At 36.3% G+C, this 23,161-nt stretch overlaps 1 protein-coding gene across 4 annotated transcripts in view; it reads left to right on the forward strand.

Moving 5' to 3' along the window:
• Window positions 1-6,503, forward strand: part of Txnl1 (thioredoxin like 1) — a 38,148-nt gene extending 31,645 nt beyond the window's left edge. Inside the window, exons 8-9 of one of the 4 annotated variants that reach the window (XR_015443379.1) lie at window positions 3,447-3,556; window positions 5,218-5,453. Coding sequence is in view for 3 of the 4 variants with exons in the window: in XM_013077259.3 (XP_012932713.1) it covers window positions 3,669-3,707 (39 nt within the window). In the remaining variant the exon portion in view is untranslated. Of the gene's footprint in view, window positions 1-2,818; window positions 3,557-3,668; window positions 3,712-5,217 lie in introns of those variants that run through there. The other 3 variants (XM_013077259.3, XM_004858385.4, XM_087192175.1) reach the window with 3 other exon arrangements.
• The last annotated feature ends 16,658 nt before the right edge of the window (window positions 6,504-23,161 follow it).

A 23,161-nucleotide genomic window follows, 5' to 3' on the forward strand; every position in this document is an offset into this window, starting at 1 on the left:
CCTGAGAAAATGTGTGAGCAACAAAGGCATTTTGGCTGCCTACTTTGCTGCGTTGCCTATTAGAGTTAAATGTCATTGGTCTTGACTTTAACTGTGTCTTGAATCATTTTGTTAGCTTTGTTTTTTAGTAAGATGTTACCATAAATCGTCTTTCTATCACTAACTTGACTCTAGTTTCCTATTTGTCACCTCGATGTATGCTATTTCACTTGAATTTTTTCTGCAGGTAACTACTACCCTATCTTGTGCGTCTTTTTACCAGCCTGGGGTTGAATTGCAGTTTTTATAGTTTGCGTTAATAATTGTCCATCTACTTACCATGTCTCCACCTATTGTTTGTAACATCCCTCTCACATCCCTTCTAGCTTAGTCTTTTCTCTTTTTTGACTGCTATGCCTCCTTTTTTGGGGTCTGTCTTTAGATAGCACAGTTAATTCCTTGCCTGAGAGTATTTGTGTTTATAATAGTCATTTGTTCATTTAACTCTTCACTTTATGTAACTTACAGTAAAGAAACAGTTCTCTAACTTTTTGGCTTCAGATACCATTTAAACTATGAAATAAGACTGAGGATCAAGAAAAACCTATATTTGTGTAGGCTATATTTATCTATTAGAAATTAAAACTGGAAAATTTAAAAAATATTTACAACTAATTACATATTAACAGCTGGGTGTGGTAGCGCACACTTGTAATCTCAGCTCTCTGGAGCCTGAGGCAGTAGGGTCACAGGTTAATGCCCCACCTTGGCAGTTTAGTGACTTAGTGAGACCTTCTCTCAAAATAAAAATATAAAAGGGTTGGGGATGTAGCTCAGTGCAAATGCCCTGGGTGCAATCTTCAGTACTGCAGAAAACAAAACAAAATAACAAAAATACCCCCAAACAAGCATGTAACAGTTTAGCATTATTCTGAAAATAGTTTTGACATCACAGACTTGCTGAGAAAGGGTATAGGGATATCATACTGCACTATACTTTTGTTTTGTTTTTTTTGTTTTGTTTTGTACTGGGGATCGAACTTGGGACCTTGTGCTTGTGAGGCAGGCACCAGAACCACTGAGCTAAATCCCCAGCCCCTGGACTATACTTTTAAGAACTGCTACAGGAATAATTTGAATACTGTTAGGGACCTCCCTGTAGGTTCTGGACTTTTTAGCCTCATGCTTTTAAAATTTATTAATGTCTAATTGGGTGAGTGATTTTTTAATGTTAAGTATTAAACTACATTCTGTTACAGTTTCTGAGTGAGATTTGTTTTGCTTGTAGTCATCCAGTGTCTTGTAGGGTTCTTTCTCAAAAGTAAGCAAATATTTCATTGTTTTCATATGTGAAGCAGCAGTTTCAGTGTGGTTAAAAAATTAGAGAGTTTAGGGCTAGGGATTTAGCTCAATGGCACCGCAGCTGCCTCGCCTTGAAAGCACAAGGTCCTGAGTTCGATCTCCCCCCCCACCACACACACAAAAAAAATTAGAGAGTTTATGTTTAATTGAAATTCGCCCATTTGGTCCTGAATAAAGTTGCTTATTAATAATTATGAATGACTTTGGTTTCTATTGAAGGGAGTAATACGTGGTTTAATACTTTCTGTCCCTATAGTAAAATGTTAGTATAATGATGATCCCTGTCTACAGCAAGATTATATTCTTGTATGTTAACACACAAACATGGAAAGTTAATCAAAATTAGTCAAAACTTTACTCAAGATCCTTTCCTCAACAAAATGTTTTCATACATTCCAACCCAGTAACATTTCTGCTTCTTAACAGTGACTAGGAAAGTATGAGAATACTTTATGGAGAAAATGGACTTTTTGTTAGTTTGGGTTTGTTTTGAGACAGGATCTTGCTATGTAGTACAGGCTGGCCTTGAATCCACTCTGTACTCAGCCTGGCCTCGAACTTGGGGCAATCCTCCTCCCTGCCTCAACCTCCTCACTGCTGGGATTACAGGCGTGTGCCACCAAGCCCAATGAGAAAAAGGACTTTGAAGCAAGATTTGAAGGCAGAATTTTGATAAAGTAAAAGATAGTGATGATAACAAGATAGGATGGAAAAGTAGGGAAAGGACAAGCAAAGTATGATACTTTTTTCCCTTTACTTGTTCAGTCAGCTTAAAATGAAGACTTTATGCATTGTAGTTAAACTTTTAAATGTCAAAATATATTTGAGATGTATTTTATAAGCACAGGGAAGAAGTTTTGATAATTGCTTTGTAGCAATGAGACCTGTATAAAATGATTTAATGAATGATAAGTGTTTAGCATTTTCAGTTTACATTTTTATGTTGTGTGAGTTGTAGATCATTTTAGTTTTCAGAATATCCCTGACCCTACCATTATGTCACTAAAATGACAGAAACTAAGGTAATACTGGTGAATTTTGGATGTAGATAGACTCTTAGTTCACCTTACATACTATTACAACTTTATAAGGATATATTTTCAAGATTTACTAGGCTAGAACACACCTTCTACTGTCTGTTTTTGGCCCTGAAAATTGTCATGCACAGCTTATAATACATACTTTCGGTTATTCGTTGTAAATGTATTCTTAGTTTTGCAGCATGAAAACTTTGCCATCTTAATTGGAAATAGATGTTTTCTTTGCTAAAATGTGTTCTTTACACAGATTGCTTCATTTTTATATTAAAATATAAGTATAAAAATGAGAATATTGTAGGAGCTTCTGCTTCTTAGGGAATGAGGCGCATGTGAAAAGCAGAGCAGATTTTTATCACTGTAATAAAAATACACTTTTCTAAACTGGCCATTCACCATATCAGCTATTTTTGTAACATATCTATCTGTTTATTTTTCAGCTTTTTTAATCCAACTCAAATGAACTAAAACCAGAAGATTTTTTTAATGAAGTAATAAAAAGATTGACCTTGTCTCACTCTACTCCCTTCCTTGCTTCTCTGCTCATCTAGCACCTGTCCGCTCTCACCCTTTCCGTGTTCTCTCCATTGTCACTGCAAGATGGCTACAGCTTCCGTCATCTGGATCCGCCTTGTTACTAGATTGCCTCAACCATCTCCTCCTTCAGACCTCATCCTAGCCATGTTTCTCAATTGGCCTTTTATTTTCTTTTGGGCTTGTAACTTGGTGCTTTAATTTCATTACCACACTGTTTTGCTCATCAGACTTTTACGTTCTACTGTTTCATACTTACTTTTGTCCTGCATTTTGAGGAGTAATATTGAAATAAAACTTAAATTGTTATAATGCTTTCAGATTTAATAAGGTAATGTTTTAATCTATTCTAACATTTTATGTTTTAGGAGCTACAGAATCATCTTGGAAATATGTTTTTATACTAGAACTAGTAATTACATTAATTAGGTTTTACTAGAGGGGTGTGGGTTTTCTTTTCTCTTTGCAATGTTAGCCCCAAAGTCTTTTTGATGATTGATGTGGTTGTATTTTCTGCTTTTGCCTATCTGAAAGCTCAAGGCCAGTTGAAGCATTTACGGACTGATTGATAGGCTGAGTCAGACTATTAACATAGAAGATGAATGGACTCTGCTGAATAAATATCTTTAACATCTAATTTTGATGTACGTAGACTTTTGTTTGAGGTGTAATGTAAAAGCTTAAGAAAAAATGAAAAGAGCTTTACATTTGGGGTAAGAATCCTTATTGGAATGCTTAATTTCTTTTTTTTTACAGAGAATGCATATTGGCAAGTTGAGAGTTATCAACCTGTGAAACAGTATGCAGATTTGTGCCTTCTGTATCACATCTGCTAAAATTTAAATTTTTAATATTAGTTTTTTTCGTTTTCTTTTGCTTAATCTAATGGTTGTTTTGCATTTCCCAAGTAATATGATGATCAATAATGCTTTCATTGTTAATCAGTTTAAATTCATTTGGAGTACAAATAGTGCCACCTCCCCTTCCTTATAGTGTCTTTTCAGACTTGGTTTTCTTAACTCTTGGCCCCATCCTTTTTTATGACATTATGTTTTTATCATCTTTTTGTTGTGTTGAGCTTTTCTAACTTTTTTTTTTAACCAGAGAGGAGTTCCTTAAAGTAATAAGAGTGGTTTTCCTTAGACTGTGGGATAGCATTATGGAATTAGAAATTTAGGTGGAGTTTTTAAATCTTCTCTCATGAATGACAGTGACCCAGCTGTGTTCTATTTTAGAATAGACATGTACTGTGACCTTTACAAGTTTGCTTTGTACACACATTACAATTTGGAACAGAATCAATTTAAAATATGAAAGTTCATTTATAAATGTACATATAGATTTTTTTCTATACAAATACAAATTAATATTTTGCAAGTGGTTTCTTTAGAGATGTTTCTACTTTGAGAATGTATTAACTAATGATAAACTCTGTATTTGAGGTAAATCATTCAAATAGAAAATAGAACCCTCTCAGCTGGGAATAGTGGTGCATGCCTGTAATCCCAGCACTCGGGAGGCTGATGCAAGAGGATTGCTGTGAGTTCGAGGCCAGCCGGTGCTACATAGCGCGTTCAAGGCCAGCCTGAACTACATATTGAGACCCTGTCTCAGAGAAAAAAAAAAAAAAGGAAAGAAAGAAAATAGAACCCTCCCACAGAGAGTTTGTTTTCTAGAATTGTTGGTATACTTGAATTTTTTTCTTTACATTTTTATGCGTCCGTGTTTGTTGGAACCAGAGCATTAAAAAAAAAAACCTTCCAATAGAGGATTTCTCTAATCGTTGACAGACATAAAGTTTATTCTTTACATTTTTTATAGTATATTTTTAATAGGGCTTTTTTCAAAAGAAATATAGAAAATTAGTCATTTTTAATTCTTTTTCATTGAAGGAAGAGTCTAGAAACTTGTCTTGTAGCATACTTTTAAAATTCTAGATTATTTTGTCATCAGCATTTGACTTCTAATTGCCCAAAATAGTATGCAAATATGTTTTACTTATATAGCATCATCTTTTTATTAACTTCTCTAAACTGTCAATCTTGTTTGGAAAAATTGCATTACTTTTTCTTAGAGTGGTAATCCAAAGTAGCCTGCATGTGTTTCATTTTTAATTCCTTGTGGTCCAGGAAGGGGAGTGGGTCACAGCTTGCTTCCATAGTGAAAGTACACTGCATGCCAAAAAAAATTAAAGGATAAATATTAATACCAAGTTTTTAAAATGATTAGCATATTAGTATTTTTGAAAAAACCCCATATTTCTAAATCTGTATATTGTACATACAGCTTTTGTTTGTTTTTCTAGGTAGTTGGCAAAAAAGGAGAAAGCCATTAAAGTGCAAACGACACTGGAAGACCTATTCCAATCAGATTTGCAGCTCCTGGATAATTGCTTGATTCTCTCCAGAGACTGTCAATGTTGCATTCATTGCCATCACCAATAAATCATTGCTTTTGTTCAGATGGTATCACTAGTGTTTCTGTCGTAATCTTGATACATGCAATTGTAAATAAAAGTCATTACTTTTGCCAAGCTTAAAATTTGTCATTTATGTAAGTATTTTCCCTTACCTTTTATTTGAATATAATCCGGCTTCTGATTTTAGGAGAGTCTTAAGTGTCTGGTAGCATATCAGTTGAAAGCTAGTTTCTCTCTTTAGAGGAGCAAACCTGTTGCAGGGAATTAAGGACAATGTGTGTACACACACAGATACAGGCACATAGAACAAGTGATTTTGATAAATAGACTTGGAGTGGCCAACCAAGTAGAAATGAGTACTGACTTACATTTTTATTAAAAGATATTTGGGCATCTGGGCAAAATAAATTAAGTTACAAACTACCAGAAATAAACAGGTTTAATGAGATTGAACTACTCTTACCTAGAACTATTAATTAGATTACACATGCTCATGGCAAGATTTTAATCCTTCTGAATAAATGTTAAAATTTTAGTCAGCCTTTTTCTTTACTAATAGAGGAGTATTGAATTCAGACAGTTGGAAAAGATACAGGACAATGAACTTCTGAAACAATAGAAATTACTACCTTTAATTCAGTGTTAATTGAACTACCAAAACACTAGTATTAATGTAGGAAATACAATGTAAGATTGAAAATGGTTGGCCAAGTGTTTATATTTAAGACATTTATTTCACAGAAGACTGGCTGAATAAAACATTTGTTTTTTATTGCATTTTTTAATCTTAAAATTATCTAGAAAGTACTGTATTGGTAAATTTAATTTTTAAATTTTGAAGTATTTTAAAAATTGAATATTTTAAAGTACTAAGGCTATAACTTGTGATTCAGTTAGTGCATTTGAGGACGTTCTTGTCTTAAAAATATGACACAAATACTATTTGCCCTTGGAAGACCAATGTATTTATACATGCTTATGAAAAAATTATGTCAAAGTTCTTAGTGTTGAAATGGTCACTTTCTTTGAAACCCAAGTGTCATGACTTAATGTTTAGTTCATTGGTATGTGAACACAGTAACTGTGTGGTGATGTCTTTATGTATTTCAGTTTTCTTGCCTTGGGTCGTGTGGTGGCGGAAGCGCAAAAATAAAACTTTATAACAATCAAAATAGAGACCATCTCAGATTAATCACGCCTGAAATTAAGAATAAGATTAATATTAAGAGTTTTGTTTTATACTTTTGTACACTTAATCTTTTTGAGTAATTGTTAAAGTGCCTCATCTTATTACTGACTTTATCCTATTTATATTTGACAATTTGAAAACCCAATAAAAGTAGTTTCTTATTTGTGGAGGGGTAGGCATCAGATTTATATTGTTTATATGATTTTTCTATAACTTGGTTGCAGCATATCAACATTCCATAATTATTCAAAATGTAAATAGTGAAAAATGTTTTTAGGTACTAACATGTTTCACTTATGGGAAATTTTATTATTACAAATAAACATGCATAATTGACATTACTTAAAACATCAAGCTGAAATGCTGTTTTCTCCTAAGATAGTATGTTTGTACATATATGTGTATATATACATAACATTTGTACATAACATTTTTCTAGATGAATGAGGACATTTAAAAAAACCTATTTTAAAGCAATTAGTACTTTCTAGGAAATTAATAATTGAGCTTATTGTTTGTTTTGTCAAACATAGCAAAAAAAGAATTTCACGTTTTATTATATTTCACGTTAGTATGACTATCTATATTGAAGCCACAATAAAATACCCTGTGCACAATAGAAAGAAAAGTAAAATATTTCACTACAACATCTTTGTCAGATAAAGGGAAGATTAGCACTGGCCACCACACTCTTGTGTCTCTAGTAGGCTTTTAAAATCCACTTTGGCCTTTTGCCATCAAGCCCAAAACTGTCCAAATACTGTATGGGATATATCCATTTAGTAATCTGTGAATGGAATTGATATGTAAGTTGGACCCTGTCATCCTTGTCTCAATGTTGTATAGTGTTTACAGATAGGCTGTTAATGTACATTTGGCTTCAGCATTTTATTTATAGCTATCATAATACACTTTATATGGGTTTTTTTAAACCTAAAAGTTAAAATCTTTTCATGTTGCTCTTAAAGTCTAAAATCTTCAATAGGAATAAGGTGTTAATGTTCAGCAATTTAGTTATACCCTCTCCTTTACAAGCCTTTTGAAAGAGAAATTTAGGGCTGGGGATATAGCTCTGGCACCATGCCTGACTGGCAAGCCCAAGATCCTGAGTTCAAACCCTGGTACTGCAAAAAAGAAAAAAGAAATGTAGAGCTTATCTATGTTACTTATATTGCTATTTAGGTAGGTCAGTTTGGTAGGTTAAATTTTGTGTAAGGTATTTATCTTCTAAAATTAGTCATTTCTAAGATAATTTTTGAAGAAAGGTAAGTTAGAATAAAATCCATTCAATGAAGTGCTAAAAAGTGTCATGCATTTTACAAAAGTTGCTGAGCATTGAAATTATTTACAGTAGGTAAATTATAGACTGTTTAGTGAGTAAATTTTTCCCACTTTTATTATACAGATTAATTGATTTCATTTTGGCAGATTGTACATGCATATAACATTTTAATCATTGCCCTTTTTCCATCAACCCTTCCTCCTACTTTCACATGGTTTTTCTTGGGGAGGGAGTTCAATGTGTATAATTATTTTGATCATATATTGTTGTCCCCTGTTACCCACTCTTTTACCCTGTTGGTAGGTAAATTTTAAAATAAATAAACTTCCCCACTTATGTCCACATTGCTTTAGGAAAAGTAGATGTCATTTTAAGCATGTTTTAAAATTTAAATTGTTTTCAATTTAATTAGTACATTTTTATATGCCAGCACCATAGAAAAAGGGACTGTGGAAATTTTATAGGCTAATAAGATCACTTTGAAACTTTATGGCATATGTAGGATCATTGAGGAGTGTTACTAAATTAGATATGCTAATTAAAATCATACACAGCTTGGATATTTAAGTCTTTGGATATGTTAACTTAAAATTGGTAGACTGTTTCTCCTACACTTGCTATGCTTCTCTATGGGAAGAGGAAGTTTACTTACAAGCTAATAATAATTTGAACAGGCCAAAATTAGTTATGAAAATATGATTGGTTGGTTTATACTTGGATATGTACTTGGAGATACTGGCTTCTTAATGGTACTTAGTAAGATATTGGAAGTTTGGAGCTTGAATTTCTTGTGTGAAACTAGGAGCATCTAGGGCCTGGGATTTAGCTCAGTGGTTTCGCCGCCTGCTGTGCAAGCGCAAGGACCCGAGTTTGATCCCCGGTACCAAAAAAACCCACAAAAAACAAAACAACAAATAGCAGCATCTACCTCTTGGGTTTGTTATGAGGATTGAACACACCTTTCTGCCTGGACCAGAGATCAGTAGTTATGTTCTGTTCTTTGCTCTCTTGTCTTACTTTTTAGGCCATCATTTCTTGCTCAGCATACTACACTAGCCACCTAACTGCTTCCTAGCCTCTGATCTGGCTTTTCTAGTATATCTTATCAGAATGTATGCTGATAAACCTTCCTCTTACCTAACTTCTCCATCTGACAAATTCTAACTTATCTGTGTGACTCAGTTCAAGCAAAAAGGATATGGGGTATCCATACTGTGTATGCCTCTTCTACCATTGTACCCTGTAATCATTCCATCCTGTTATTTATTAAACTACTGGTAATTGTTTGTAGTTGTCTTAGCTGTACTAAATTATGAGCATTCGTGGAAGAATTTTGTCCCTAGTACCAAAGCAATTTCTTTGGTCTTTATCATTAAGCACAATTTTGAATGAATATTCAAGTTCTACGAGGAGTTTCTTCAAGTGAGTTTGTAGTTGAAATTGTACTTCAGCATGTCAAGGGAGAGAATTTAGCCAAAGTAAAGGAAACATGTATGGAGTGTTCATTGAGTTTAGTAGAAGAGATTTCCCGCAGATGTGAGAGAGAAGATGAAGCCCGTAATAGGAAACTACTTTTGCTATGTGAGGGATTGAAGGGAGAAGGGCAGTGGTAGTAGAGAGGAGAGTCCATGCTTTTCACTTTTGCAATTGGAAGTAGAGAAGGTTTTTAGGGGAAGCAGCAATTTTGGAGGGGAAGATGAACATGGTTTTGGATGTACTGTCGAGCTGTTGGGAGCAATTCGTTTTGGGGAAAAATCATTAAAGTATGACTACAGCTGTTTAAGACTCAATGTCACCTTGCCCAAGAGTACAGAAACAACTGTTTTGCCTTCAGTCACAGCTGAAACTGGATGACCCTGTGATGCTGTGACACTCCAGGGCAGGATTACCTCAGCTGAAGACATTCTGGTTCTTTGAGAACCAAGTAGTAAGACAAAGGTTTCACCTTTGTCTTTTCATCCTAATCAGTATAAGTTCCTTATCGACCTAGGATCTTCATCAGCAAAAGTTCCTCATCATCCTAGGATTATTGCTGCCCTGAGTTAATCTGTTATTCCCAATGAACTCAATAAAGGTGTGCCAAACTTGGGGTGCCGTCTTTGCTATCCAGAGCAGCATTGATCAAACCCAAAGCTCAGTTTAAGTCTCATTTCCTGTCTTGATTCATTAATTTGCCTTGTGTTGTAGTGGCTCACAGGAGACCAGGACTCACTGCAGGGATTCTGGTAACATCCCCATTTCCCTGTTCCCTACATTGAGCGATGTACCGAAGCATTTTTGACATCAGATGAAAGTGTTACTGGATGGTACTGCTCACATTCTGGAAGTTACAAAAGTATGAATGGGCAGGGTTTATGGTGAGAAGTACGGTGCTGAGTTATTTTAGATGATGAAAGTTGAAATAGTTGTAGAATAGAGCTGCTAGGTAGAATAGGAAGGAAAATGAAGGAGTAAATGCTAGAGAAATATTAAGAAATTGGCCAAAGAGGTGCCTGAAAAGCAGCAGAATAAGCAGGAAGGAAAACTAGGTGATAAAGTAATGAAGAGGGAATTACCAGGGATATCTCATTGGCGGCCCATTAAAATTGTGGAAACAGTCTTTGTGGTGCTTCATTACAAGAATCATCGATTCTATTAATACTTTTGGTTGAGGAAAAGTCAGCAGAAAATGATTCTGAAAACCTGGCAAAGAAATTTAGGAGTTTTTATAGTCTGCAATTAAATGTAGTTTTACATGACAATTAGCCAAACTTGGAGATTGATGGCAACTCCATAAGAATGTAAGAAGGTGTCAGTAAAGGTTTTAGTCTTATAATCAGGTGGGGGTTTTTTCTCATGTTTTGTTTGTAATAGCTTTTGTCCTGTCGTCCCAGAACTTCGGTTCATGACTACTTTGGTTGTCTTAACTTTTGTCCTGTTATCCCAGAACTTTGGTTCTTGACTACTTTGGTAGTCTTAAAAGCTAATTTGTTAGGGATAATTCTGTCAGAGTTTGGCATGAATCATTTAGGTTCTTTTAGTAATACAGTTTCTAACTTTGTTTGTCAGTGTGAATGAAGCACATAAGTTGTTAAATCTACTCTTTGGGGGTTTTCTAGTAATGGGGAATGTCTTCATTACATCTCTATGATCTCTTTGTGGCCAAGGATAACAGGAATAGTGGCACAGTTTCATTTCCCTGACTGCGTAAGTCTTTCTGGCCTCAACACATGAACAGCTTTCACGATGCTGCTGCATGGGTCTATCCTTGACTGCAGGTGACCTTGATGTTTCTAAAATGAGTGTGTAACTCAAAACGAGCAGTGGCAGGGAGTTTCCATATAAATGAATGGGCCAGATGGAAATACTGGGGTAGGGTTATATGGAAGTGAATAGGTGTTTGTTAAAATGTCACCTCATCTGATTTCTATTTGGAATTTCTAGCAATGGCAAGGTAAGACAGGGCGTTCACATTTTGGGTTGAGTTTTTAGCCTGTAAAAGTTTTTCCTGGAATTAAAGTTTTTATTCCCTACTCAGTGCTGGGGATTGAACATAGGGCTTCAACACATGCTAGACAAGTGCAATACCATTAACCTACATCCTCAGCAAAATTTCCTTTTAAAATTTTTATTTTATTTTATTAGTACATGTTTGCAATTCATGCAGTTTACAACTGTCTTGGGGAGTGGTTGTCAGCAAAATTTCTTAACTGGATTTTACATATATATTTTTTGCTTCCTCTTACCAACAAAATAAATCCATTGAAGTTGGGAAAATGCTAAATACTTTGGTCCAATGCACTTGCTTTTCAGAGTGCTGTAAGGCATTACAGGATTCTCTTTAGCATGTCTGTCATTTCAGGAATTGGTCATTCTTACGGACATTTACTTTTATGGTAAAGAAAGCTGGCGACTTCTTTGATGGACTAGGATAGGCTGCTTCAGTTAGTTCACAACACACATTGTGTCAGTTCTCCATACCCAGGACAATAAGAAAACTTATTAGATTGGTTTATAGGGTTGGATTATAGGTTGAACAGTTCCACAAGGCTGTCTGCATGCTGGAGAGCTGGAGAATCAAGTAGCTGCTCAGTCCAAGGGGCTAGAAACCAAGAATGTGGGACCGAGGATGGAGCCACGGTCCAAGGTGGAAGGCCTGGAAATTCCCTAGAGAGTCACTGGTGTGAGTCTGCATTGAAAAATGGAAGAAGCTGGAGTCTCATGTCCATGGGCAGTGGCAACTGCAAAAGATGTATCTGCTCAAGCAGCATCCAGCTTGCAAGTGCTGGTGAGCTGCTTCCTCTACTTTTCTTCCACTTGGGCTACAAGCCTATTGGATGGTGCTGCCCACATTCTGGAAAAACATTGTGAAGACTGCAAAATACTGTTGAAAGAAATCAAAGAATTTAAATAAAAGAAAAATTATCCATGAATCATAAAACTTAAAACATTGTTAAGATGGCAGTATACCCTAAACTAACATTCAATGTAGTTTTTAACTAGAATTCCAGCTGAATTCTTTGTAGAAATTGACAAGCTGATTTTACAATACAAATGGAATTGCAAAAAACCCAGAATACCCCAAACAATCTTTAAAAAGAACAAAGGAGAATTCTCACTTTTTGATCTCAAAACTAACTATACAGTCACAGCAATCAAGACAGTATGATATTAGAATTATATAGAAATTTAGGGGTAAGCAATCGGTTGGATTGGGTAAAGCATGTGCCAAAAAAAGGTAAATTGAAATTTCACAACATTTAAAAACTTAAAGAGATGAAAGAAAATATTTGCAAATCATATATAGTAGCTCAGTATCAACAGGGGAGCAATTGTAGGATTGGCCATGAGTGCTAAAATCATACAATATGATTTCTTTTAAATGTGTTAAAATGTGCTTTATTATTCATAGGGTAAGCCATGTCCTTTGGCTTGGCAAAGAATTTTTAGATGAATGTTGACATATGATACCATGTTGCCCATCTTGGTGAATGTTCTTTGTGAGCTTGAAAACACGTACTCTGCTGCTCTTGAATGAAGCGGTATATGGATGTCAGTTATATCCAGTTGTTGGGTGATGCTTTTGAATTGACAGTGTCTTTACTGTCTGTGGCTGCTGGAAATGTCCATTCATTCTATTTCTGATACAGAGCAGTTACTCTCCAACTGTAATAGTAGATTCATCTATTTCTCCTTGAAGTTATGCAGTATTAGTTTTTGCCTCATGTATTTTGATGCTGTTATTAAGTGTATACACTTTAAAGCTTGTTATATTTTCTTTTAGAACTGAGCCCTTTATTGTTATGTAATGATAAATACCCTCTTTATCCCTGATAGTTTTTCTTTCTCTGAAATTAATATTGTTACTTTAGTTTGTTTTGGTTAGTGTTACCATGGCATATCTTTCTCCAACTCTATTTTTTAGTCTATATTTTTAATTTACATGTTTGTTGTAGACACCATATATAGGTCTTATTTTTTCCTTACTCTAACAATTTCTGTTTTTAATTGATATATTTAGACCATTGATGTTTAATGTGATTATTACTATGGTTTAAGTAATACTTTTTACTATTGAAATTCTTTTTTTTTTCTTTGAGACAGGGTCTCACTATGTAGTTCAGGCTGGCCTTGAACTCGAGGCAGTCCTCCTGCCTCTGCTTCCCGAGTGCTGGGATTACAGGTGTATGCCACTACACACAGCTGAAGTTCATTTTTAACAACTCATAGTACTCTAGTAACAGATGTAGTTACTAAGAAGCAAAGAAAGAATTGAACTCAGGACCTTGCTCTTGCCAGGCAGGCAGGGTGCCACTGAGCTAAATCCCTGGCCCTGCTTTTCAATTTATATGCTAAGGTATATCCTCAAGTTCAGAGATTCTTTTTCTAGTCATTTCCAGTCTACTAATGAGCCCATCAAAGGCAATCTTCATTTCTTTTAGTGGTTTTTCATTTCTAACTTTTTTTTTTAAGACAGAGTCTTGCTATGTAGTCCAGGCTGGCCTCGAACTCATGATGATACTCCTGCCTCAGCCTCCTGAGTGCTGGGATTATATGTGTTTTGCCACCGTGCCCAGCTCTAACACTTCTTTTAGCTTCTTTTTTAGAATTTCCATATCTCTCCTTTAGTTACCTATCCTTGCCTATTGTCTCCTTTTCTATGTAAGTCTTCAGCATAAAAATCATAGTTAAAAAAATTCCTGCTGATAATTTCAACATTTCTGCTGTATCTGATTCTAATTCTGATGCTCATTCAGTCTCTTCAAATTGTGTTTTTTGCCTTCTGGTATGCCTTGTAGCTTTAGTTGAAGGATGAGCATGATGTCCTGAGTAAAAAATACCGTGTATCCAGGCTTTTAGGAATGCAGTGGTCAGATAAGTGGGGAGGAGAAATGTTCTATAGTCCTAGGACTGTGTCTCAGCCTCTGGATTGGGAACGTCCTAAGTACTTCTTAGTGACCCTCCTGAGGTAGGACAGGATGGATAGAGTGGGCCAGTCTTTGTCCTTCAGGTCAGATGGGCTCCAATAAAATCTCAGCTGATTAAAGTCTGGTATAGTTTGTCCTGGGAGCAGGCACTGATAAGAACAGAATGTTCTGGAAAATTTCAAGATGGCTCTTTCTCTTCCTGTATGAAGCATAAGGGATTCTTCTTGGATCTTCACTGTGAGAACTTGATAGAGCTCCTGGAAGTAAAACTCACAAAGGTGTGAAGAACCCCCTGCCCTCATACACACACTCCAGATCTACTGAGTTTTAATCTCTCAGACTTGGTCCACTCTGAGCCTCCACCAGCTGTCAGTCAGTTTAGATTCTTGTACCCAGGCACTGGTTCCTGTGAGGGTTTCTGCTCCAGGAGTTATGATTTGCTCTATCTGCCTGTCTGTCTGTCCAACTTTGGCAGCAATGGTTTGCCCTGTGACCTCACTTCTTGGCTGGATTTAAGAATTGCTGATTAGTCAGTTTGCTTATTTTTTCACTTGTTGAGAGTTGAAGTGATAACTCCTATGCCCTGTAAGTTTTGGATAGAAAACCTGAAATAATTACATTAATTTTGAATCATAAATTTAAAGACTTGTATCACCTCATAACAAGGTGAGGACTCACATTTTCCAACTTGTTTTGGGAAACAGTTATTTATATTATCTTAAAATTATAATGCTTTACTTACTAAATATTACAGATTTCAGATTTCAGAGTTTGAATTACAGAAAAAAGTAATTTCCCTATCACCATTTCTCTCCCCTCACCCCCTTGTCTTCAGGTTGTTCCTATAGAAAACCACCACCTCTTGATTTTCATGTGTCCTTTCCTAGGTATTGTTTATCTACATGTTTATAATGTCTTTTGGTGTGTGTTCTGTTTCTTCTCTATAGCAGTAGATCTATGGAGATATGTACATATATATATCAATTTGCTTTGGACTATTTGAATTTAAACATTCTTTATTATATATATTAATTTAACAAGTATTTAAATATATATATTTAAATTCAATAGAAACCAAATCAAAAAAGCCTCTTGGATTTTAGGACATCATTAGGTGTATGTTTGTATGACTACTTTCCTATTTACCAGGACCAAGATGTGAGCAAACTCTTTTGGAATTCTGCCATTATTACACGAGTTGGGGGTATATTTCTGTCATACAGGGGCACTGTAGGTAGAGAGTCACGGCGCTGGGATGGACTATGGCTGGCGTCAAAGCTTCAGTCTGCCAATGTGTTGGCACTGGCATCACCATCCTACATGCCTGGGAAGCTCGTGCTGAGCAGGGATTAGGATGCCAGCATCTGATGCACAGGGTTGCTTCCTGCTCCCCCTTGGAGTCCTGACAAGAAATGACCTTGTTCAACCCTGCTGAGCTTCCTAGATTTACTGGGCTTATAGCAACACATGGGAAGGAGATTATGTTTATTTTTAAAACATGAAAAAAAAATGCAACCTTCCCAGGGCCTTTCTGGTGTCTGCCTGCAACAACACAAACACACACACATGCAATGTATGTATAATCACTTCTAATTAACTTCAGCTCTTCCTGCAAAACTAAGTGTGAAGTCTTAAAGACTTGTCAGCTTCTCTGCCTGTGAAATTTATCTCCTTCTAATTGTGAATAACAATACATTCAAGGTTAACTATAAATGACTCAGCTTTCACAGCAATTGAAATCTTAAAACCACATTTGAAGATGAACACATTTATGGAAAAAAATCATAGTATGTTTCTAGATCAAAATATGGCTGTTTATGCTCTTCTAAAATGCTTTCTTTTTTCTAAAAGGGGGTGGTGTTTATGATATCTGAAAAAATTTTGATTTGAAAGAAAGCTCAGATATAAAGGATAAAACAAGAAAAATGCCTAAAATGAAGATGAGTATATAATTATAATGGATTGAAAAATTAATTTGCAGTTTGACAAAATAAAATATTCAAAGAGCAAATATCAATTAGGACTAAGATTTTATTTTTCCCCTCCACCTTCTCAGCAGCTCTGTTTGGGAAACTTTTCTAGATTTCACCACTAGATGTCATGAAGAGCCTGGTTAAATACAGTAGGCAATATTGGGTACAGGCTAGTAGAGAAACTTAAAAGTTTTTCCTGATTTTGTAGTTAACGTGAATAGGAAGCTATTTTGTTTAGAGTTTTGTGTCAAAATATTCATTATGAATTAATGTTAAGTGAGATATTAGAAACTTTTAGAAACTGCAATTAGTTATCAGATGCTGGGAAATGAACCTACTAAGCATTAGGATTACCTACAGGGAAAATGTTATGTGCTGAGTGGAATATCAGAGATATACTATGGTCTTAATATAACTAATATAGTGATTTATATAAGTAAACAACTTTCTCCTTACAACCCTTAGCTTAGGATACCCTAGACCTCCTTTCCTTTTGAAATAGGTATGGGCTTGTCAAACACGTGTTTGCCAAGACGCCAAAGAAATTTTCATAAAACTAGACCTCTGAAAGAAACAAGAAGGAAAAGGAGGACTTTGATAGTCAGGTGAGAATGTTTGTATTTAAACTTTGAGATCTATTGGTCCAACTAATTCTGGGAGACTGGATGTGATGGATTAAAGTTTAGACAGAATTTGACTCAATGGGAGGAAGAACTTCCTAAAATAAACTAGTCCATCATTTAACACAGTGCCTGCTGAAGCAATGGAGTCCTTATTACTGGAAAGGTTCAAATGCCAACAGAGTGGCCCTAATGGGAAGCATAAATCTTAGATTCTCTATTTGGGGTAGAAATTTGGACAAAGTGACCTCTAACGTTGACAAATCCATAATTCTATACTTTGTGATAACAATCATTCAACCTATCAAAAAGGCAGCAGGAAAAAAAAAACATGTGTGGTTGGCTAAACACAAGTGCAGTGTTTGAGCTGATTTAAACTAAGGAATGTAGAGTTCTGAAAGAAGCTGGATGGGGTGATCATGATGTTTGTGCTGGTTTGTGAGACTCTGGAAAAATTAGGAAGAAGAGAACGTTTGACTTTGGAGCTTCCCCTCCTCCTTTGGAAGACCATTCCCAAATGATCTGCACTTGAAGGGCACGGCTTGTCCAAGGGGACATGTCTATTTGCCCCACCTCTGCTAATCAGGAGTTGACCCCAACTCAATCCTTAAGTCGTAAATCTGAGAACTGGGCATGGAAGCACAAGCCCGTAATGTGAGCACTCTGGAAAGATGAGGCAGGAGGATTCCAGGTCTGAGACCAGCCTGGGTAACTTAGTGACTTAGCAAAACCCTAGATCAAAATAAAAAAGGGTTGGGGTTGTAGCTTAGTGTGAAGGCCCTTGGTTCAATCCTCAATACAAAAAAGAAATAACTCTGAAAATAATTTTAGTGACAGTCTTCTCAATATGTTGCATTTTATTGAGGACTAAAACTATTCAGGCTAAACTAAAGGAACAAAACTTCTGGGAGTAGAAGATCCCAGCTGGCCTGCAAGGGAGGAAATGGGCCCTTGTTTGACCTCTTAACAGTTGTCTTTTCTGCCAAGACGATAAACCCCAGAGTATGGCTGGCTCTTGAAGTACATCTCGTGAACCGCAGAGATTGATAAAAACATAACAAAATATTTCCACATACTTTGTGCTCTTGAAAAGAGGACTACAGATGAGATATGGCCTAAGCCTACTGAAGACCTTGAGGTATAGTGCCTGAGTCTAAAGAGTATCAGAGGCATGATTTAATAAAATCTACCCAAATACATTCAGTAAAAGCTAGGTCTTGTAACATTTTTCTAAACTCAGAGTTTGGTAAAATATCATATAGTTAGACTTTCAGATGGATTTAATATTTATTTTTTCCTGATGCCAAGAGTGAAAGAGTTTGCACATGCTCACATTTCCTAGATGTGCAAGAGTTGAGTGCTAAACTGTTTACCTGGATTCTTGACCAGATGTTAAAGGAAATCATTCTCCTCTATTTGTCTTTAACAAAGACCACTCACAGCATCATAGATGCTTTGAGGTGGAGTGATTCATGGTAGATTACACTGATTATTCAGCAATCTCTTGAATCCACAGATGAGGAAACTGAGGCCCAGAGTGACTTTTCCTGATAGGCACCTTCCTGTCACCATAGATAGGTTTGCAGCACCCTCTGCACCCTTCTTCTCCCCCTTCATGAAATCAAGAATGAGATGCCTGTGGCGGAGTAGATATAAGATCTGTTGCCATCACATTCCTTAATGATTCCTATTATTTTACCACCAAAGACTGAAGGTATTAACGGCCTCTCTCCATGATTTGAAAGATTGGGCTATAAAACAAACTTCATTTGTTAAGTATTTGTCCATTTCTCCACTAAAACATTTTTTAAAGTTTTATTCTTTTAAAAATTAATTTTATTGGTACATTTTAGGTATACAATATAATGACATCCATCATTGGAAATTTGCACCTTTACATAATCTTTCCTGGTTCTTATTTTTTCCCCATTTCCCTGCCCTCCCTTCAACCCCTCCAGCCCTCGCTATTTACAAAGACTTTGTTTCCATTTTTTCATTTTCTCATATTAATTCCATTCCCTTCTTTCTTTTCCCCTACCCCTTCCACTTCCCCTTCCTCTTTGCCCCTTTCTTCCTATTTCTCATTATCTATTATACCTTTTAGTCCTTATTTACACTTTCAGTTTCTCACACTAGAGAAACTATTCGGTATTTACACATCTGTGTCCTATTTATTTCACTTAAGAGTATCGCCTCAATGTGCATCCATTTAGCTATAAATGTCTCTAATTTCTCATTTTTTATGGCTGAGTAGTACTCCATTTTATTAGAAAACCACATTTTCTTTATCCAGTCTCCAGTTGATGGGCAATTGGGTTGTTTCCAAGTTTTAGCTATTACAAATTGTGCTGCTATAAACATGGGTGCACATATATCACTGTGGTATGATTCTTTTAATTCTTTGGGGAAGATACCCAGCAGTGGAATAGCTGGGTCAAATGGGACTTCCAGTCCTAGTTCTTTGAGGTATCTCCATACTGATTTCCACAGTGCTTGCACCAGTCTACACTCCCACCAGCATCTCCAGTAAAACAATTTACAAATGAATATTGCCATCAGCACCAACCTTCTGATCGGTACAGAAAGCAAAGTATCAGTCTCAAGTTTGTGCTAGTCTAGTTCACAGCAAAGAAACTTTAGCCTGAGTAACTTTTCAAATGATTAGATTTAAGAATATTGAACTGAAGGAACAAACCAATGACTTCCAAGGGTATGGAATCTCAGATTGGCCTCTAACCCATTGGCTCAAAGCATATGCAGAACCCTTGGCCTTGATGTCATTATCGGTACTACACGAGTTACAAATGGCTCATCAGGGCCTAGGTGTGGGTTGAGCATATCCACTATTTATCAAGCACCTGGATTATTGCAATGGCCTCCTCACTGTCTCCATGCTTTCACCCTATCTTATCCCCGTTGAGTTTAACACTTAAGGGAGCAGCTGTTAAAGTCATTTAACACTCCGCTGCTTCAGCCTCTTCTTCCTCTTCTTCCTCTTCTCCTTCCTCTTCTCCTACTTCTTCCTCTTCTCCTTCTTCTTCCTCTTCTCCTTCTTCATCTCCTCCTCCTCTTCCTCCTCCTCCTCCTCCTCCTCCTCTTCTTCTTCTTCTTCTTTTTCTTCTTCTTCTTCTTCTTCTTCTTCTTCTTCTTCTTCTTCTTCTTCTTCTTCTTCTTCTTCTTCTTCTTCTTCTTCTTCTTCTTCTTCTTCTTCTTCTTCTTCTTCTTCTTCCCCTTCCCCTTCCCCTTCCCCTTTTCCTTCTCCTTCTCCTTCTTTCTTTTTTGCTTGAGATAGGTTTTTGTTCTGTAATTCATGCTGACCCTGAACTCACTATGTACTCCAGGCTGGCTTCAAACTCATGGTGATCTTCCTGCCTCAGCCTCCCGAGTGCTGGTATTACAGATGTGCACCACCCATTTCTCCTATTCCTTTCCTCAGCTCTGTCTGTTTAGCCAGTTGAGTCACATTGGCTGACCTGCTGTTTCTCAATCAGTTTAGCAACAGTCCCAGCTCTGTTTCATGCTGGCTGTGGCTTTCCTGAGAACTTCCTTCTTCCAGATGTCCTGATGTCTACTTCCCTCATCTCCTTCAATATTCATTCAAATGTCACCTTTGGCTGCCATCTTCCTGGTCACCTTACGTAAAATTGAAACATCCTCCTCCCTATCTCAAACTCAACACCACCACCCTCCCACCTTCTATCCCTCTGCACTGCTTATTGATCTTGCTCCCTTTTTTCCTACACATGCAAATGTTTTACATATTTGCTTGCCTGTCTACCCCAGTAGAATGGAACTTCAAGAAGATGGAATATACTATTATTACTATTATTTTTAAAAATAATGCCATGTTTAGTGCCTAGAAGAGTGCATGGCACATAGTTAGCATTCCATAGATACTTAAGTGAGTGGGTGCCAACTACCTTATTATGTTCCTCACATCATCAGGTATGATCTGGAGCGTTTCCTGGGGAAGTAATGAAACAATGCAATGAGTTCTTTGTGCAGCATTTCAGTGGAAATCATGCTGAACCGTGAGGATGAGCTGCGTGGTCATCTGGCCTCTGCTAGAGTCTCATAGTGTGACCTTTGACAAGTTGGGAAATCTCCCTGTGCTTTCTGATCCCCACTTTACAGATGCGAAAATGACTACTGGTCTTACTGTTCTGACAAGGTTTCAGAATAAAATGATGAGACAAGGTACCCAAGCACCTTGAGAGGTTAGATATCCCATTCAAATGTCAGAGGTTGCGTTTCCTTCAGAGGCAAAATACTTATTCAGAATGGAAACACTGCAGAGAGGTTCTGAATCTACCAATAGAGAGGAATAGAGAAAGGAGTGAGGGAACAGAAGCACCAAACACTTTCCATGTAAAACCCCAAACAGAGGTAATTTAGGAGAAGAGGAAATGGAAATTTGTTACTTCAGACCTCAGTGCCATGATTCCCACAGCTGTGGCTGGGGAGGTAAGATATTTTCTTGCCCAGAGAAAGCAAGTTAGGCTACGGGCTGAGAAGGGTGGGATCATGTTATAAGAATGACAATAACTACTGCTTACTTTACGTTCCATTTTAAGCTCTGTACTGTGGGTTTTAGGTGGGTTATTTAAGCCTTGCTACACCATGAGGTAAGTTTTTTGATCTCTATTTTATAGGTCAAAATATTGAGGCTTAGTGACGTTAAGAGATTTGGCCAAGTTCATACATTTTAATCCTTGGGGTGCCAAACTTGTCTTCTCTCAGCTCTGTGGAACTGCTTTCCATTCATTCTCAGCACAGTATGAGAGAAAAGTTCTGAATCAAGATTCTTGATACAAAAATCTGGAATTTTTATAAGATTAAATTCTCATTTTCTTTTATACAGTCAGCGTTTCACAATGTAGTACATGATCAAATACCATCTTTCATCATTCTGAAGTCTCTGTTAATCTCATTTCTCTAAACAGCTTTGAATTTTCCATAGTACCTAGCATAATTTGGGGCACACAGTGGGTTCTCAATGAATTGTTTGGCTAAATGAGGTCAGTTTCCTAAATTCTATGACACTGCTATGTGACCATTTTGGTAAGATAAGAAATTTAAATCATATCAAATCCTGCTTCCACTGTTCCAAAAGGAAGTGAATATTAGATTAGGGAAGTTGGACAGGAAGAGAAGTTTCCATTTAAGGATTTTTTTTTTCAAGCATAAGTTGGTGGTGGTGATTTTGACTCTTATTTGTACATCTGAAGATACTCAGTAAACTTAAACATTTTAACCCAAAACACACTAATATATCAACACATTTTTGGACACTTTTTAGCTTAGAAAATGTAGGTTACTCATTTTCCAAAATATGAACAGTACATTAAAAGGAATTTATCTCCTTTTTTCATCCAATTGCATAATTTTGGAATATTCAAGGCACCTAAACTGCTCTTGATATTTAGGCACCTAAAATCCACTTGAGTTTTGGAAACAGAGAAGCCAACTTTTAGAGAAGTGTCATGCTGTCTTTCTTCCTCCAGGATTGTAGCAGGAAACCACCACACAGACTGTTATTGTCTGAATTACTACTTATCCTAAAGGCCTTTTAATTGACTTAAAAAAACAATTGCCCACAACTTGTCATCGTAAGGCTGAAACCAGAGCTGAAGTAGCTAGAATGAAACAGAAAAACAAAGTATAATGAAGAGTTTACATTCATTCAAAAGCCTACATTGTATATTTAAATAAAAGTTACAGCTGACTATAACTATAGTAAAAGTTAGTGCTGACTTTCAAGTTTCTTAGGAAATTTTCTGCTGAAGGAAGAAGCTATGTTTGGAGAGAAGCTAGATTTTTCCAAATCTGAAAAGCCTATGGTGTGTATTTCAACTCTAGGGGAGATAAAAAATTAATTTAGTTATACAGTATTTTATACTAAAGTTAACCTCACATTTCTCCATTTTTTTCACTGTACACAATGGAAGAAATATATTTTTCATTGTGCTTTTGCAGGTGAGAATTAAGAAAGCTATCTGTATATTTTCTCTAACACACACACACACACATATACAATGTTGTTGTTGAGTGAAGTCAGAAATATCTAGGTTGAAGACCAGTTGGATTTTAGAAACCGTTTTTCTTCATTTAGGTTGTGTGGGTAAATAACTGACTCACACATTGTTATGTGGTAATAGGTTATGGCATACATACATCTGTAAAAGTTCAGGTTTTTAGACTGTCAGTGTTGTGCACCCCACTAAATAAACAGCTGGGATGTCTGAAAGAAAAAGAAATCACTAGCATGCTGTGTAGAATGGGAGAAAGAAAGCAAGAGACATCTCCTATTGACTCTAATTAAGGAATTTCTGCAAATCATTACTTACACTTTGGTTTGT

The sequence above is a fragment of the Heterocephalus glaber genome, unplaced genomic scaffold (genome assembly GCF_053883595.1).
Source record: "Heterocephalus glaber isolate CG9 unplaced genomic scaffold, H.glaber_assembly_v1.0 deba00000331, whole genome shotgun sequence".
In the NCBI taxonomy this organism is placed as follows: domain Eukaryota; kingdom Metazoa; phylum Chordata; class Mammalia; order Rodentia; family Bathyergidae; genus Heterocephalus; species Heterocephalus glaber.